The sequence below is a fragment of the Paroedura picta genome, chromosome 16 (assembly GCF_049243985.1).
Source record: "Paroedura picta isolate Pp20150507F chromosome 16, Ppicta_v3.0, whole genome shotgun sequence".
Taxonomy (NCBI): Eukaryota; Metazoa; Chordata; class Lepidosauria; order Squamata; family Gekkonidae; genus Paroedura; species Paroedura picta.
In genome coordinates, this window is record NC_135384.1 from 5259050 (window position 1) to 5276096 (window position 17047).

The 17047-nt window shown below is 57.6% G+C and overlaps 3 protein-coding genes across 8 annotated transcripts; all 3 read right to left on the reverse strand.

The window, feature by feature from the left end:
- Positions 1 to 1319: 1319 nt before the first annotated feature.
- On the reverse strand, positions 1320 to 7713 carry LOC143826046 (perforin-1-like). 4 transcript variants are annotated; one of them, XM_077314595.1, is made up of 3 exons: positions 5772 to 5823; positions 3226 to 3835; positions 1320 to 2629 (listed from the first exon to the last, which is right to left on the reverse strand). In XM_077314595.1, the coding sequence occupies exons 2-3, from the start codon at positions 3774 to 3776 to the stop codon at positions 1558 to 1560; spliced, it is 1623 nt and encodes a 540-aa protein (XP_077170710.1). In that variant the 5' UTR covers positions 3777 to 3835; positions 5772 to 5823; the 3' UTR covers positions 1320 to 1557. The 4 variants fall into 4 exon arrangements, with proteins under 4 accessions (XP_077170710.1, XP_077170707.1, XP_077170709.1 ...); XM_077314592.1 differs by having other exon boundaries at positions 1321 to 2629; positions 5600 to 5877; XM_077314594.1 differs by lacking the exon at positions 5772 to 5823 and adding an exon at positions 7606 to 7713 and having other exon boundaries at positions 1322 to 2629.
- Positions 7714 to 8124: 411 nt separating this feature from the next.
- On the reverse strand, positions 8125 to 12069 carry LOC143826044 (perforin-1-like). Its single transcript, XM_077314589.1, has 3 exons — positions 12011 to 12069; positions 10229 to 10793; positions 8125 to 9446 (listed from the first exon to the last, which is right to left on the reverse strand). The coding sequence occupies exons 2-3, from the start codon at positions 10768 to 10770 to the stop codon at positions 8288 to 8290; spliced, it is 1701 nt and encodes a 566-aa protein (XP_077170704.1). The 5' UTR covers positions 10771 to 10793; positions 12011 to 12069; the 3' UTR covers positions 8125 to 8287.
- A 502-nt stretch (positions 12070 to 12571) lies between these two features.
- Positions 12572 to 16462, reverse strand: ZNF668 (zinc finger protein 668). Of its 3 annotated transcripts, none has more exons than XM_077314579.1 (2): positions 16325 to 16462; positions 12572 to 15161 (listed from the first exon to the last, which is right to left on the reverse strand). In XM_077314579.1, exon 2 carries the CDS (start codon positions 15141 to 15143, stop codon positions 13374 to 13376), a length of 1770 nt encoding a protein of 589 aa, XP_077170694.1. In that variant the 5' UTR covers positions 15144 to 15161; positions 16325 to 16462; the 3' UTR covers positions 12572 to 13373. The 3 variants fall into 3 exon arrangements, with proteins under 3 accessions (XP_077170694.1, XP_077170695.1, XP_077170692.1); XM_077314580.1 differs by lacking the exon at positions 16325 to 16462 and adding an exon at positions 15290 to 16055; XM_077314577.1 differs by having other exon boundaries at positions 12573 to 15161; positions 16151 to 16374.
- Positions 16463 to 17047: the final 585 nt, after the last annotated feature.

Here is a 17047-nt window from a genome sequence, read left to right on the forward strand (position 1 = left end):
AATTCAAGGCTGCATTCTAGGAAGAAAGAAGCCCTGTGAGAGGAAAAGTCCGACAAAAGGCCCCCTCCCCAACCTGGGCGGTGTGTCCAAACTGCAATGTTACAGTCTCTGTGGGAAAAGCAGCGGCCCTGACACAACTGAGACCTGGGGCCTACATTCAGGGGGGCAAAAAACAGCTGGGTCTGGTTTCGTGAGCGCAGCGATCACCAGAGTGGGTCATTGACGTGCTCCTGAGCCGTAGGGTTTGCAAGCCATTTTAAATGTCTTAGCGCATGCCGGTGTTTGCAAAGGTTTGGCATCCCTGCTGATTGCCTTTCTTGTTTCGGTTTCTTCTTTTCTGGGTTCGACACTTGCCCAGAGTTGGAGACCTTCCTATGGGATTCGGCACATGCCCCCGGAGCGCTTAAGCTGGTGAAGTTCGTACAAAAGGCAACACTGGGTGAAGGAGCAGAGTTGAGTGGGCCGTGAATAAGGAGCGTAGGTCCTTCCCCGCAGAGTTCTGTGAAAGCAGGGGTCTCTGGGCTGAAGAGGAAAAGAAGCGTGCGCTTTCATTACATCACTACCAGCTCTGTTAAGTTTCTGGCGTAGGTTTCTGAAAGCAGGTTTCTCATTTTCTGGAACGGGGCGCTAACTTAGGCCGGCAGGTCTGACGCATGTTTCTTCTGCATCCTGACCCCACTTCCTCCTTCGGTCGCTCTTAACAGGAAAGATGGGGGGGGGGCGACTAGACTGTGATGTAGTCTTCACGGTCTGCACATGATGCCTGTGGTGAGATTTGGCTATGAGAAGGTGCAATGATGCGCCCCATCTTTTCCCCATTTGAACATAATGCCCTAGTCTTCAGGGCAACCATATGAATGATATAACCTTGCTTGTCCCCGCCAGTGGTTCACGAGAACCACTAACAGCGATGCTGGGAACCAGAGAGGGCTGCAGGCAAGACACCCCAGGCCTCATCCTGCAATTGTGATTAATCATTGCTGGAATCGGCTGGATATGTGAAAAGATTAACCAAAATCTCCTTTTGTCTGCAGGGATTTAAAGCAGCCCCCGAGTTAGGAGAGGGAAACTTACAAAGGGGGAGGCTTATCAACAAGGACTTCATCCCCTTGGTTGACAGAGGGAGGTCCATGCTTCTAGAGGGCACTGTCATGGACAGAGTGTCAGAAGGGACCTCCAGGGTCATCTGGTCCAGCCCCCTGCATTGATGACGCCTTATTTCTTCTACGAGCGCACAATCGCAGAGATTTTACACCCATCACCATGTCAGGGTTCCAACCCCCACCCGGAAAGTAGCGTTAAGGTACATTTGGCCCTCTCTTGAGTAACACTGCAAACCGGAACTTTTTGTGTGCATGGTTTTTATAAGCAAGAACAGTGCAAAACATCAAGCATTTCTTTGCCACTTGCGTAGTGAAAAGTGGGATATTACTTCCCCCCCCAAAAAAGGTTCTTTTTATGCAGAATATTGGAAAGCATCGCAAAGTAGAAGAAGCTGCTTTTTCTAATTTGGGTTTGGGGTGGTTGGGTTGTGAGCTATTTGGCAGCTGTGGGTGGCTAGTGCTGTTTTTGGGGGACATAGTCATGGCAGCTGGCCCCACCCAGAGCAGGCCCACACTCCAGCACATAATAATACTCGACACTTCCACGAGCCGGGTGGCATTTTCTCCAGACCTTCCCCCCGGTCACCAGACCCTCGTAGCAGGTGGCCAAGAGGTCGTCGTGCCAGACGTCCTTGTCCCAGACCTGCACCTCGATGTAGTTGAGGCCCGTCAGCTTGACGGCCCCAAAGTCCAGGGTCTCCGCCCACCAAGGGTGATTGTCGTTCTTGATGAAGCCCGTCCGCATTTCCCGGCCCTGGAAGAAGACTTTGACGTAGGCGTCGGTGGCAGAGAAGTGGTCGGCCCACAGGCCGGATCCGTTCTGGACGTGGACTCGTAAGCGGGCGAGACCTCGCTCCCGGGCACAGCACGTCGTGTCGGTGATGGCGTCAGGGTCGCACACGCACACGCAAGGGCTCGTGGAACTAGGGCGGCTACGGCCGGGGCATTCTCGGGTGCAGTTCCTCCGGAGGGCCCTCTGGGCGATGTAACCCTTCACGGCTTCCCTCAGCGCTTCCCGCCGGGGGTCTCCTCGCCCCACCAAAGTATGGACTGGGAGGAGGGAATACGACACCACCCCAGGGCTTGTCTTGAGGTCCTCGATCCACCCCGAGAACAGCGGGACTTCTCCGGGCTCCGCAAACAGCAGCTCCGCCTGGCTGCTCCCGCCCACCACCTCGGTGCGCCGCTGGCCGTAGGCCTCCCAGAACGTCCCTTTGGCTTGGTGCCGACGGAGCTCGTGGCATTTGATGCTCAGCGAATGCGACACCCAGCCGGGCCCCAGGGAAGCTTCCAAGGTCAGGCAGTCCTTGATGTCGGACGCCGTCAAGCCCGCCAAGGTGGCCCCGCAGGTCCGGACGGCCAGCAGGTTGCGTACCCGCCCCCCGAGCTGCGTCTGGCTGATGTAGTGGGTGCCGTAGGTGTCGATAAAGTGCTGGTAGTCCTCAGGGCGGTATTCGCTGGGCAGGTCCCGTACGGCCTGGGAGAAGTGGGGGGACAGCACCGTGGGTCTGGGAAGGAGCCTGAACCTGCTCAGGGAGAGGAATTACAGAATCAGAGAGGTGGAAGGGACCTCCAAGGCCATCTAGTCCAACCTGCACAGTGCAGGATCTCACAACCACCTGCCCATCCACAGTGGCCCCATTTCCATGCCCAAGTGATCCCCACCACCACCTAAAATCTCCAGAATCCAGCCTGGCCTGGAGGCAACTCACCTACCATCCCACAACAGCAATTAGCAATTCCCTGGGTGGGCAAGGAAGGGCCACAAGAGACAAACGCCAGCACCTCCCTTCCTGCCCGCCCGCCCACCATCTGCCTAAGTTTTAAAAAATCAGCATTTCTGTCCAATGGCCATCTAGCCTCTGCTTAGAAACTCCCAAAGAGGACAAGAAGGGCAGAAGCTTAGGGACCAACCACAGCCTCTGTCCTGGACTCGGGGCAGGGAACATCATCTTGAAGCGTACAAATATATATATTCTGCCAGGCCTTTGCGTGAGACCAAGGCAGCACCTAATCGCCCAGTACCCACAACCCCATCCAGCTTTTCCCCACCCCTTACCTTTGTCGTTAACCCCCCCCCTCCCATCACACATCTGCTAGGCTGCCGTGACGCTGAACTTACCTGTAATACTCGCAGGTGACTTCGTGCCTCACAAAGCTGTACCTGTCCTGCTGGGCTTTTTCGTGCGCGTAGAGGACCATCTGAGAGCGAGCCCCGACTAAGACCACCTGGCCCTTGGCGACGGACTCCATCTCCTTGGGCAAATTCAGCTCCGTCTTCCAGTTATTCTTCACCTCCCCGGCCAAGGCTCTTGCCACGTCCACGTCTGAGTGCTCCACGGAACTGCTTACCTGCCGGTGACATGAGACGTGGACCCGCCAATCCACGCCGGCCAGGGGGAGTCGCTGCAGCTGCCCGTCCATCAGGGGGTTCCGGCACAGGACGCAGGTCCCGTTTGGGTCCAGCCACCGGCTCGTGTCCACCACGTAGGCCCCCTTCCTCTGCAGCGTGGTTATGTCGACCCCTTCCCCGGCCAAGTTGTGTCCGGGCACAAAGGCCGTGTGCTCCTCGCAAGTCGACTTGGGGAAGAGTTGGCAGTGGGTGGAGACTCTTGGCGGGAGGAGGGAGAGAAAAGGCAGGCAGGCAGCTAGGAACAGGGGCGGTCTGAGCATCCTGGGTCAGACGGGATCCCTCCAACTGGGGAACTTCTTTGCAGCTATGCTGAATTGTCCTAGGAAAGAAGAAGAAGAGCTTGTTTTTGCATACCCCACTTTTCACTCCCCACAACAGGGAGATAGGTGGGGCTGAGAGAGCTCTATCGGAACTGCTCTGTGAGAACAGCTCCAAGAGAACTGTGACTGGCCCAAGGTCCTCCAGATTCGAATCTACTGCTCTACACCATGCTTGCTGAGGAACTACGTGCAGTGCAGTGTCAGAGCAGGGATTTGAAACGAAGAATCCTAGGTCCTAGCGTAACCCTCTGGCTGGCTCAAATAGAGATGCTGGGACTTGAACCCAGGACCTCATCACATGCAAAGCACAAAATCCACCCTGTGGTAACGTCTCCTCTCTTGTCCCCGCTCCCTGCGGCATCTGAAATACTGCCTCTCCAGACGCCAAAACGCCAGGATTCTGATTTTCGTTCTGTGGCCATCTGTCAAGTTCCAGTCGGGCTGGCGATTCCTCCCCACCCCACAGCTTATGCGCCCAATGTAGCAATGCTTTCGTTGACAGAGCGCAATCTCCACTGAGCCCCAGAAGCTATTTCTGTAGCTCCGGATCCTCTGCAGAAATGCACGATATAAAGGAGGAGCCCAGACTGCATCCGTGCATTTCCAATTTAGGTTCACGATTTCTGTAGCCGAGGGCGTTGAGAAGACGCAGACCAGAAACCGGCCTCTTGTTGAAAGGGATGCCAGCCGTACCTGTCTTCCAGGGAGGGAGGTGTGACGCTGCTGGACTCCAGGCTACGCTGTCCCTACGGGTGGAGACGCTTCCCCCTGCAGGGCAGAACTGCTGCCGCGTTCCAAAACGGGACTTGAGCAAGGGCGGATAACACCAGCCGAAGGCCGCCCTTGAACTGTCAGCTTGGCGCCTTTGTCGGCTCAAAATGTTGGGCAAGGGACTGGGCAGGGACAATAGATAGCTGTTGTTTTAAGGCCCTCCCAGACGGCTGAAGCCGATGGCACAGAGTTACTATAAAACCTCACCCGGAGGATTAACCGTTTCCCTGCTACGCCCTGGTCCAGAGGTCAGGAAGCCGTTACAGGCCCCAGCCAACTCCTGCCTCGCCAGCATTTCCTAACCGTGGCCGAAATCAAGTGCTGCCAGCCTCTAAATGCAGCCTTGAGACCTTGCCAGGGCCCATGGGAATTGTAGTCCATGGACATCTGGAGAGCCACAGTTTGGCCGCCCCTGCTCTATGCATTGCACCATGCTGAGATCCCTTCCCTTCCCTCCCCAAACCCTGCCCTTTCCAGGACCACCCACCCCAAATCCTCAGGTATGTTCCAGGTCAGGGCTAGCAGCCCTACCTAATTTCCCTTTGCACTCCTTCAAACTGCTGGTGGTGGTGGTGGGATGGCTCATGGACCTGCGCTCTGGAAATCAGCTGCCGGTTGCCTTCCCTGCTTCCTGGGGCTTCCAAAAAACACCTCCCAGTTGAGGAGTTAGACACCACGTCCTCCTCCCCTCCAGCCTAGCACAGCCACCTTCCCCACCTCCCAGCTGTTTCAAACCACAATTTCTACCTCCTTGGCACTGTCTCTAAGGCAGGGATTCCCAGCCAGGGGTCTACAGGAGGAGCTCCGTGGCATTTCCCCTCCAGCCTTAATGGACTCGGCCACAAACTAGCGGACCAGAGGCTTCCATCGCTCCCCCTCTCCCGTCCCGAGTGCAAGTTCTCTCGCAGTTTCCTCATCTGGGAGGGGGTGGGGTCTGCATGCCTGCTACTGCCTTAAACTGCAACCCACCCGCCCCCCAGACCTCCACAAACCTGCCCGTTAGCACTGGTGATGTCGTTTCCGTGGACATGCAATTTCGGGGGGACGTGGCCGGGAAGTGTGGCCAGCTGACATCCAGGGCTCCTCGAAGCCTGAAAAATCATTTCAGCCGCTCCTCCCTGGTCCGTAGCTTGAAAAGGGCTGCTCTAAGGAGTCCTCACGTACCGGTGGATCTGGTTAGAACGCCCCTCCGACACGAATTCAGTAGAGCAATGAGCCATACAGACCACGGGCCTGCTGAGCGTGGGACCCCCCCGTGAGCTACAAGCATGTGACACGAAACGATGCAGCATCCAGAGGCACATGATGGGAACTGAGGGAGTCGGAGGCGTGATCGCACAGCTAGCAAGGTCAGGGCCGTGGGCAGAGCGAACGGAGGGCAAGCCCAGGTCCCGGAAGAGCCCTGTTTTGCAGAACGAGGCAAGCATCGAGGCACGGCTGCTGGATTCCTTTCTCTCATCCTGCTGCCCCTTTGCTGGGCGTGTTCGGAAAAGAGATGGGAGGCGAGAAGCCCTGGCTCTTTGGGTACGCACAGCAGCGGGTGTTTCCAAACTGCAGCAAGGAAATGATGGCTGTTTTCCAGGGAGTTGAGGAAATCGGGGGTTTCAACATGGGGAATGAAGATCACTTGAGGAGGAGAGCGAATCTGACACGCTCTGTGCCATGGGTTGGACAGAGCAATCCAGGATGCCTGGACATGGGGGGGGGGGACTACCTCACTCGAAAGGTGGATAAGGGGCTATCTCCTTGGATTGGGGGCCTCTTTGTCTTTGAGAGGGGTTAAGAGTGGCGGCCTCTAACCTGGAGAACTGACGTTGATTTCCCCACTCCTCCATGTGCCGCTGGCTGGATGACCTTGGGCTGGTCACAGTTCTCTCTGAGCTCTCTCAGCCCCACCTACCTCACAGGGTATCTGTGGTGGGGAGGGGAAGGGGAGGCGATGATGAGTCACTTTGAGGCTCCTTCGGGTAGTAACCTGGGAGCTGCCCTCTGGTCCTTCTCCTCGCTCTCTTCACATGGCCTTCTATGGAGACGTGTGTCTCTGCAGGTCTCTCCTGTGGCCACAATGCCCTCACACTCCTCTGCATACAACCAGCTGCCCATTTGTGATAAATGCCCGAATGCAAACTGGACCTACTTGAATAAATTTAAGTATTTTATCCTTTGGGGCAATATACATCTTGGGAAGGTTCCTTCGCTATGCTCAGCCTCATGCCGCCGTGACTAGGCAACCTCTGCTGTGTTCACCGCATCCCCCAAGCGCACGTACGTACGAAAGTGCCATCGCGTGGCCATTTGCCCCAGCCAGACGCATGCGAGTAGCAGAGGTGGTTTTGCCACGGCCTTCCTCGGCCGAAGGATCCCCTAGCGACCCTGCTTAGGATCCGAGATCCGTCAAGATCAGACTGCACCACGCCTTCGGTGAGCTTGTGCCATCGAATAACATGCCCTCCGTTTGCCCACATCTTCCGCGGCCCAGTTCTCGACGTCGCCCCGCTGTCTTTTCCCCGTTTTGTTTTATCGAATTTCCATTTTCTCCAGCTGCGTCTCTCCGCAACCACAGTCTCCCTGGCTGACCCACTTTCTCACCAGCTAGACAAAGCCTTGACATTTTTACTCTCCCTTCTCCTAGGGACAGCCGGGTAATTTTTAACAGAACGGCTTGCAAATAGGATCCTGCTGTTATCACGGCCCGTCTGCCTCCGTCCCTCCCCGTGGGTCACCCCTAATTTCCCCTACACATGGCTTCAATTATCTAGAAAGTGGGGAAGTCAAAGGGAGGGAGGGAAGGCAAGCTTTCCCCACAGATTTCTCAGGAGAACGGGGGAATAAGAGGGGTGAGTTTTTCACCAGAGGCTTCCAAACCTTCTCCAGGGTGCGCCTGCCCACGCCCACGGCAACTGGCTGGCGTCTGGAGTGCCGTATTTCCCTCCCGTCCCAACCAAGTTGTTGGAAAGAGGCTTCTTGGTTTGGGGTTGGGAAAGGTGCCTTTCATTACCTTAAGCGGAGGCCGGCGGCAGAAAAGGGCTTCCCTCCCAAATTGGCAAACTCCAGGGAAGGCTCTTTGCGCAGGAGGCTGAAAACGCAAGAGGGAGAAAAATACAAGGAGAGGGAGGTCCCTAGGGACAAAAAGGGTGGGTGTGTTTTTCACATAAAGAGAATTCCCCCACACTGAATGTCTATGTTTTTAAGTAGGCCTCAGATACACAAAGGAGGGGGATGTAGCAGAGCCCGGGTTTCCCCAGAAGTCTCCATCCGAGCACATTTAATCACGGACGAATATGCAAAAGACCCCGTATCCTGGAAAACAAACAGCCGAGCGGATTTTTTTTTAACGCCTGCGGCTTTTAAGGGTAACACGGCTGTTAGCGGGCTGGCACGGTGTCGTGGAGAAGGGCCTGTGATCTGGAGAGCCGGGCTTGGTCCCCCGCACCTCGTCCCCATGCAGCCAGCTGGGCGACCTCAGCCCAGTCTGCAACGGGTCGAGAGGCAAACCACAACAAAGAGGCCGGCGAGAATTTTAGGAGACGGCATTTATTATTGGGGACTAGCCCCGGGTCTGGCCGGAGAAACAGTGTGGGTGGGGGAGCCCCGGTGTGGCTTAGAAGCGGTGGCCAAGCACGCAGTCTTAGCTTCCAGCATCTGATCTGATCTGATCAGCGTAGCTTGGACCAGTGAGGTCAGGGCTTCTTCCCCCCTGTCACCAGGTCTCCTTTGCCCATGCGTTGCAAGAATTCTCCCTCATACTGTGGCTGCTGGGGGGTATATTCCATGCAGTGCTGGCCCCCCAAATAGGGCCCGCAAACCAAGTGGTACTGGAAGTCCAGACGCCCGTGATTCAAGTAACAGAGCTTCTCTCGACGCTCCCCGGACTGCAGGCTCTCCTCGCAGGTCCCTAACAAGTCGTCATCGTACCGGTTGTCCTCGTCCCAGACTTGGACCCGGAGCTTGCTGGTCTCCCCCAGCAACTGGACCATCCCCAAATCAAAGTGGACATTCCACACCGGGTCGTTGTTGTTCCACACCGTAGGCGTGCGGCTCTCCTTCCCCTGGAAGAGCACCTTAACGTAGCCGTCGGTCCCGGTGGTGTGGTCTCCCCAGAGCCCGTGGGCTCGTTGGATGGTGACCGTCAGCTTGGCCAGGCCTCGCTGCTTTGAGCAGCACATGGAGGTGGTGTGGCCGTTGTTGGGACACGCGCAGGCGCAGGGGTCGTGGGCGCTGCGTCGCGTCCCCGGCGGGCAAGGCTGGGTGCAGTTTCTCCACAGGGCTCTCCGGGTCACGTACTCGCTCACGGCTTGCCTCAGGCTTTCCCTCCGGGGGTCTTCCCTGCCCACCAAAGTATGGATCGGAGCCAGGGAGTAGGTGACCAGCCCGGGCATCGTTTTGAGGCCTTCCACCCACTCCTGGAAGGCCTCTCTGCTCACGTCGTCCGAAAAAAGCAGGTCGGCGTGGCTGTTCCCGCCCACGATCTCGGTGTGCCGCTCCGTGTATGTCTGGTGGAAGCTCCCCTTGAAACTCTGCTTGTTCCGCATCTCTTCGCACTTCTCGTAGGCCGTGTCCATCTTGGCTCTGCCGCCGCCGATGCTGGCGGACGCCTCGACGCTCAGGCAGTCTTTGACCTCTTCGGCGCTCACCCCGTCCAGCGCGGTCTCGCACTCCCGTATGGCCGTCACGTCCCTCACCCGGCCCCCCAGATGGAGCTTGGTGATGAAGTGGGTCCCGTACGTTTCTATGAGCTGGTGATATTCCAGCCATGAAGGACGGTGGTATTTGGCCGGGAGAACCTTCAGGGCACGCCTGAAATGCTGGCTGAGCGGCTGGTGGTGCCCAATGCGATACCTGCAGGAAAGGAGAGAGCGTTTGTCCTGGGCCCCAGGAGAAGAGACGGAAACACTAAAACACAGCTGGTACCCAAAGGAGTCTCAACGCACCTTAGAATGGCGTACCTTCCTCTCCCCACCTCTGACCCCTTGTGAGGTGGGTGAGGCGGAGAGAGCTCTGAGAGAACTGGGACTGGCCCAAGGTCACCCAGCTGGCCTCGTGTCTCAAAGAGGCTTACAACTGCTTTCCCCTTCTCTCCCCGCAACTGACACCCTGTGAGGTAGGGGAGGCTAAGTGAGCTGTGGAAGAACTGTGTCTGGCCCGAGGTCACCTAGCTGGCGGCATGTGGAGGCGGGTTCTCCAGATTAGAGGCAGCTGCCGTTAACCACTCCACCATGCTGGCTGTCCGACACCAAGCGGGCTCTCATGAGGGGCTGCTGTAAAGAAAATATGCCGGAAATTCCCATGAGGATACACAGCTTTCCCTGCAGCCTTGTACTTTGTGTGCTAGGCTTGCCCGCTTTGGGTTGGGAAATTTTGGGGGTGTAGGTGGGGGTGGGTTGGAGTTTGGAGAGAGCTCAGGAAGTGTATAATGTTATGAACTTCCCCTCCAAAGCAGCCATCTCCTCCAGGGGAACTTGTCTCTTTCGTCTGGAGATGAGCTCTAATTCCAGCGCAATCCTCCTGGCTTATTCTTGTGCCTGTTTTGCAAGGCCCCCTTCACAACAATCCTCACGGTCACTTCCGAGGGTTTGAGATAACGGGAATATTTCCCCATTGCTCCACCCACCACCACTCACTTGTAGAAAACGCAGGAGACCTCGTGGCTGGCGAAAGTGTACTTGTCCCGCCCGCTCTTGTCGAGGCTGAAGTCGGCCATCTTGGAGTGGGATCCCGCCAGCGTCACTTGGGTGTGGGCCTCGGGCTTCACCTCCACCTCCAGGCCCATCTTCCAGTCGTTCTTCACGTCGGCTCCCGCCCCCTGCACCACCGAGAGGCCCGACTCCTGCAGGGAGGAATGCAGCTTCCGGCGGCACGAGACGTCCACCTCCCAGTCGGCCGCGGCCAGCGGGAGTCTCTGGAGCGGCTTCTCCTCCAGCAGCGGGTTCTGGCACAGGGTGCAAGTGCCGTCGGGCTTTTCCCACTGCGTCATGTCCAGCAGGCTCGCCCCTTTCCTCTCCAGCGTGGTGACGTCGAAGCCTTCTCCGGCCAAGTTGTGGCCGGGCACGAAGCCCTCGTGCTCTTGGCAGGCGGCCTCCGGGTACTCCTGGCATTTGGGGGAGACGCCGCTGAGGAAGAGGAGAAGCACCGACAGGGCAGACGTGGGGTTTGCTGGGAGCATGGCGGGAGTCACGGAGAGATGCCCTGGAAAGAGGGAGAGGAGAGAAAGGCACTTCTCCTTACATCACCCAGCATTTAGCAAGCATGGCTGCTCCCGCCCACAATGTATTTTTGTTTAATTCATTTATAAAAGCTGGGTTGTTTTCTGGTTAGCTCACTCTTTGCTACCCGATGGGTAGTCTCAAAGCGGCTCACAATCGCCTTCCTTTCCTCAGCTCACGACAGGCTTCCTGTGAGCTCCAGGGGGCTGAGAGCTCTGAGAGAACTGGGACTGGCCCAAGGTCACCTAGCCGGCTTCATGTGACTCAAAGGGGTTCACAATCGCCTTCCCCCTCAGGGGAAGGAGAATCAAACCCAGCTCCCCAGCTTAGCGGATACGGCTCTTAACCACTCCACCACCCTGGCTCTCCTTAGTCTTTCGAAGGGGGACCCAAAGTGGATTATACCGTTCTCCTCACCTTCCAACCGCTCTGTGACATTAATACCCAGTATACCACATCATTAAATATCCAGTTAGTTTACCTCAGCAATGGACACCAGGATATAAATTGTCTTCAGAGCCTAGAGCAGGGGTGGCCAAACTGTGACTCTCCAGATGTCCACGGACTACAATTCCCAGGATCCCCTGCCAGAATGCTGGTGGGGGCTCATGGGAATTGTAGTCCACGGACATCTGGAGCATCACCCCTGCATGCCCAGCCTGTCCGCATAACCGTTGTATCTACTCAGCTAAGTATTATATATTGTATGCTTCCTGCCTCTCCCATACGATAAATAATCCAGTTCTCTCCCAGAGAACACATAATGCAACCCTTTCCGGGGGGGAAGAGCCTTTTCCACAGAGCTGCAAGGAGGTTTCTAGGGGAGCGACTGGATCTTCCTTGCCTCCTTCTTCCCATTCTCTTTATAATGTTCCCATCATGCAAGAAGGTAAATCTATGCAGGGAAATCTGCCTCCTTGGAGTCACCTTAAAACAACACACCGTCTTCTTCATCCTTATTAAAGAGGCACACTGGTTTGAAAGTATCCAGAGGCAGCCTGCGGAAATCCAAAGCTCAGCTGGATTTTCAGATATTGGGGAGCAGGCAGAGGGAAGGAACCATCATTTCCTCCCTCTCGTCACTTCCAGCAGAAGCAAAACCGGCCAGGCCTGCTACCAAACCTCACATCGCTCCTGTGTTTCCGACGCTTAGGTGAAAAACGCCAGCATCTCCTCCGGATCCCTTTCCCGAGAACTTACCTTTGGCAGGAGAAGAGGGGCGCTTGGAAACGTGTTGACAATTTAACAAGGCCCAGGGTGTGCTCCTGAACGGCAGGATGTAACAGCTTAGCAAAAAGGAAAGAGAAACCCCAACCTTAGCTGTGACAGAACCGTGCTGGGGGGCGGGGAGGGGGGAGGCTGGGAAATGAACTGGAGGTGCGATTCTGAGGTTTTCAAGAATCACAAGGCCTTCGGAAGGGTGTGGGAGGGGAGAGGGGGGTGTTATCTCTGCAGATGTTTAGGGGACGAGCCTCAAAAATCATACCTCTTGTGTCTTCAACGCAAACGGAGACTCCTTTGGAGGAAAAAAGGGTAGGGGAAAAAAACAGCTCTTCTTCTTCCCTCCATCCTAGGCCTTTTCTCAAATCTTAACTATCTATATTCTGTGAAGGTTAAACCACAGCCGAACTGACCGCGTTCACTTCCCTCCCAGAAGTTGGGACCGCAACCGGCTTTGAACGCTCTGAGACCCACAGCAGGTCAGCTGATGGGTGTCAAGAGCCACAATTGCCACAAGTGCACTGCGATGTTGATGGCTGAAGAACCAGGTTGGCAAGACAATCTAGAACAGGAGAGATGTACTGGAGAAACTGGACGGATAACGTGAGGGAGAGGTGGGAGGGAATCTCAGTGTAAAAGTTCCGGCAGCGGAAAAAAGATGACTTCGGGGCTCTATTTACCCCATGCACAATTTGGGAACTGAAAACCCAGTACTCGACAATATAACAAACGAGGCTTTTTATTTCAACTGTACATACAAGCACAGGGCATATGAGACCGATTTGCCAAGATAATTGTCCTGGAGGAGAGGGCATCTTGGTTTCTTTCGCTTCCCGGCAAACAAAAGCCTCTTCCGTACCAATTTAACCCAGCTGCCCACCCCTCAACCCACACACGGCGTAAGATTTTAACCAGAGGAGAGGGAGAGACGCGTGTGCACCCAAAGGCGGGAAGGTGTAAGCACATAACCACGTTATCATATTCGACTCCTATTGCCGACCAAGACAGCTGTCAATGTTTCGAAAGCACGGTTGTCGGGATTTCTCCTACCCCGCAGCGCATGTTGTGTTCACAAAGAGTGCGCTCGGGAGATGGCAGCTGCACCCACAGATAAAAAGCACACGGAGCCATGCCTCTTTTCTGGGAAATAAGTGCTGGAGGGGAGCGGGCGGGGGGGGGGGGAAGAGCCATTTGAAAAGGGGAGCCACTGAGGAACGAAAGCTGTCCATGCCACGTGATTCAGAGGGAGGCGGAAAGAGGCATCGCCACGATCAAAGTAATGGGACGGGCAAGCTGCACCACCCAATCACATCTCTGGGGGGGCGGGGAAAGGGGAGGGGCCTCAGGACGGTTCCGTCAGCGTTTCCGGCAGACAGTCCGTCGGGGGTTCTTTGTCGGTCCCCGTGCCATCGTCATGGTGATGGATGTGGGCGGGCAAGAGCGGCTCGTAGGTCGTGATGGTCGCGGTCACCACTGTATCCTCGGGGGTCCTGCACTCCAGCGCCACGTGGGTCTTGAGGTGTTTGCGCAAGTCAGAGGCGCCGAGGAAAGCTTTGGAGCAGTGGGGGCAGGCGTGGGGGCGGATCCCCGAGTGGATGCGCTCGTGCTTGCGCAGCCCAGCCCGGTCCGAGAAGCCTTTGCCACACTCCGGGCACGGGAAGGGTCTCAGGCCAGGGTGGGCCAGCCGTTCATGGCGGCGCAGGTCGTGGGTCGAGGAAAACGCCTCCCCGCACTCGCCGCAAGCCGGCACGACCGTGGCGACCACGATGGTCGACGGGTCGCTGGGGGGCGGGTCTTGGTTTCCGAGGGGCGCGGTCCTGTGGTCGCTGTTCTCGTTGCTGTGGGTGCGCTCGTGCTTCCGGAGGCTGGAGGACACGACGAAGGCCTTGCCGCACAGCTCGCACTTGAAGGGCCTCTCCCCCGAGTGGACCCGGTAGTGTTTCGTGAGGCTGGCCCGCTCCGCGAAGCTCTTCCCGCACTCCCCGCACTGATGGGGGCGCTGCCCCGAGTGCACCAGCAGGTGGCGCTTGAGGTCCCACGAGGCCACAAAGCTCTTGTCGCACAGGGAGCACTTGTGGGGCCGCTCGCCGGTGTGAATGCGCTGGTGCATGGCCAGGTCGGCCGGCTGGCGGAACGCCTTCCCGCATTTGTCGCAGGCGTACGGCTTGAGGCCCTGGTGGGCTCGCTGGTGCCGGCGGAAGCTGGACGGGTCGCTGAACATGCGCCCGCACTGCGGGCAGAGGAACGGCTTCTCCCCGGAGTGGGTGCGCTGGTGGCTCTGGTAGGAGGAGAGCTGGGTGAAGCCCTTGCCGCACAGGTTGCAGCGGTAGGGCTTGAGGGCCGCGTGGATGCGCTGGTGGCAGGCCAGCGAAGACGAGCGGGAGAAGGCCTTCCCGCAGTCCTGGCACAAGAAGGGCCGTTCCCCCGTGTGGGAGCGCTCGTGGTTCTTGAGGTCTTTCAGCTCGGCGTACGTCTTGTTGCAGACCTCGCACTGGTACGGGCGCAGGCCGGCGTGGGTGCGGCGGTGCTTCCGGAAAACCGAGGGGTCGGCAAAGCACTTGCCGCACTCGCTGCAGGAATACGGCTTCTCGCCCGTGTGGGAGCGCTGGTGGATCCTCAGCTTGGAGACGGTGCCGTAGCCCTTGTGGCACTGCTGGCAGCGGAAGGGCAGGTCTCCGGTGTGCCGGGCCATGTGGACGCGGAGGCAGACCGGCTGCATGAAGGCCTTCCCGCACTCGTGGCACACAAAGGGCTTCTCGCCGCTGTGGCTGCGAGCGTGGTTGCGCAGCTCCGGCGCCGTCTTGTAGGCCTTGCTGCAGAGGAGGCATTGGTGCGGGCGCTCCGTCTGGTGGCTGAGCTGGTGCTTCCGGAGCTGCCCGCGGTCGGGGAACTCCTTTCGGCAGCTGGGGCAGGCGAGTTTGCTGACCAGGCGACCGTCAGTGCCGGCGGCATGGGTCTTCAGGTGGCGCATGACTCGTGGCACGCTGGGGAACGTCTTGCCGCACGCTAGGCACTTGTAGCGGCGGCCAGATTGGATGTAGCCAGGCTCTTCCTCCTCCTCCTCCTCTTCTTCTAGCTTCACCTCCACGGTTGCCTCTTCCTCCTTGGCCATCTTGGTAGAGGGCGCTGCCTGAAACAAACATGGAAATCAAAGTTACGGTGCTGGTCCTAGCACCACAGCAAAGGACTGCACAGCCCTGAGTGCGCATCCAAGATTGAGGTATCAGCTTCTGGATTGGCCAAGCGGAATATAAATACCCGGAATCTGGGCTTCTAGTCTGCTCCAGTCCCCACAAGTTATCTCTGGGGCAGGAGGCTCCTCCCCAATTCCAGTTCACGGTCAGTTATAAGGCCCCAAAGCATTCCATGAGCTCAGACTTTTTTGGGGGTTGCGTGTACCCCAGCAAGGGGGTTTCAAGCTCCTGGAAATCGGCTTCTGCCTCCTCTCTCTTTCTGTATTAAGAAACGCCATTTGCTGAATGTGCCAGGAGAGGCACTCCAGAGGTCCATGGACCACAATTCCCATAAGCCCCTGCCAAAGAGATTGTGGGAACTGTAGTCCATGGTCACCTGGAGAGACACGTTTGGGCACCCCTGGGCATAATTTTTCACCTCTACCAAAACGGTTTGTCCAGTGCCTTTGAGACACGCAATTAAAGGATGTCCTGACGAGGAGGCTCAATCTCCTTGACTTCCCATCCGGATGGACTACCTCTGGGACAAGGAGGCGGCAGGAGGGGAGTCCCGCAAGGCGGAACACAGGGGCGGCTTCCAAAGCGCATCAGAAGCGCAGCATCCGACCCGTGCAGAAAATCCACCCCCTGCAATGAGGATGCAAAGAGACAAAAGGACCTCCCGCCAAAGGGCCGTGTCCGGGTCCCCAGGGACAACGTGCCGCCCGGGCATCGCCTCTCCCCACGCCCTCCCCTCCAGCCGCGCATCCCCAGCCTAAAATGGCGGTCTCTAGGACCGGCGGAGGAGGGAGAAAGCCTTTGCAGCTGCCCCCCTGCGCCCGCTTTGCAACCCTTCTGCCGCGGGGCCGCCCAGCCCCGGCTGCAAAGGGCCGTTCCGGCATCTCTCCCCCCGGGCCGCCCCATTGCGGGTCCCCCCCCCGCCCACCTGCGCTCTCCTTTGTCCGGGCGCCTTCCCCCGGCGCGGCGCGTCCATGGCACCCAGCACTAGGACCCCGCGGTGGGGTGGGGGTGGGGAGGGAAGCCGCTGCAATGGCCGGGGGCGGCGGGACCGCCTCGACCTCCCCTGGGCCCGCCTGCCTGCCCGCTGCTGCTGCTGCACCTGCTTTTAATCCGGAGCGAAGGGAAAGGGCTGCATTGTCTCCAAAGGGGTGGGGTGGGGGCTTGGGGAGGGGGCCCTGCCCTGCTCGGGAGGAGGAGGAGGGCGGTGAAAGAGCGACCGGAAGTGTGGCAGGGCGCGGACGACATTTCGCGGGGCGCTGGACGGAAGTGTGGCATGCGGGAGAGCCTTAGGCAGTGGTTGGGCAAACGGTGGCTCATGGGAATTGTAGTCCATGGACAGCTGGAGAGACACTGTTTGGCCACCCCTGGACTACGTCCGACATGGGCAAACTAGAGCACTGCAAAGACACAGGACGGTGGGCTGCTGTTGTTGCCACCAAGTTGGCCAGTTTGACCAATGGCCACTGGGGTGCTCTGGATGCCCACGGACTACAATGACCATGAGCCCCTGCCAGCCGTTCTGGCCATCCATATGCTGTGATGAATTAACTTGTGTGGTTTTAGCGTGGTGTCACAGTTAGGAGTTGTGGCCTGTACTGTAGAGAGCCAGGTTTGATTCTCCAGTTCTTCACATGCAGTCACAGTTCTCTCCAAGCTCTCTCCACCCCACCTACCTCCCAGGGTGTCTGTTGTGGGGAGAGGAAGGGAAAGCAATTGTAAGCCACTTTCAGATAAAGAAAAGTGGGGAATACAAACCAACTCTTCTATCGGGACGTTGCCATAGGGCTGGTCCATGTAAAAGAGAATGAGGATGGGTGGCAGA

What these genes read in the sequence shown, in the direction of transcription:
- LOC143826046 (XM_077314595.1), bottom strand. Translation starts at nt 3,776, where the DNA reads ATGCTCAGACCGCCCCTGTTCCTAGCTGCCTGCCTGCCTTTTCTCTCC. An exon ending in GTCACCTGCGAGTATTACAG is followed by an intron (nt 2,630 to 3,225) that starts GTAAGTTCAGCG and finishes CTCCCTGAGCAG; the next exon opens with GTTCAGGCTCCTTCCCAGAC.
- LOC143826044 (XM_077314589.1), bottom strand. Translation starts at nt 10,770, where the DNA reads ATGCTCCCAGCAAACCCCACGTCTGCCCTGTCGGTGCTTCTCCTCTTC. An exon ending in GTCTCCTGCGTTTTCTACAA is followed by an intron (nt 9,447 to 10,228) that starts GTGAGTGGTGGT and finishes CCTTTCCTGCAG; the next exon opens with GTATCGCATTGGGCACCACC.
- ZNF668 (XM_077314577.1), bottom strand. Translation starts at nt 16,198, where the DNA reads ATGGACGCGCCGCGCCGGGGGAAGGCGCCCGGACAAAGGAGAGCGCAG. An exon ending in CCGGACAAAGGAGAGCGCAG is followed by an intron (nt 15,162 to 16,150) that starts GTGGGCGGGGGG and finishes TGTTTGTTTCAG; the next exon opens with GCAGCGCCCTCTACCAAGAT.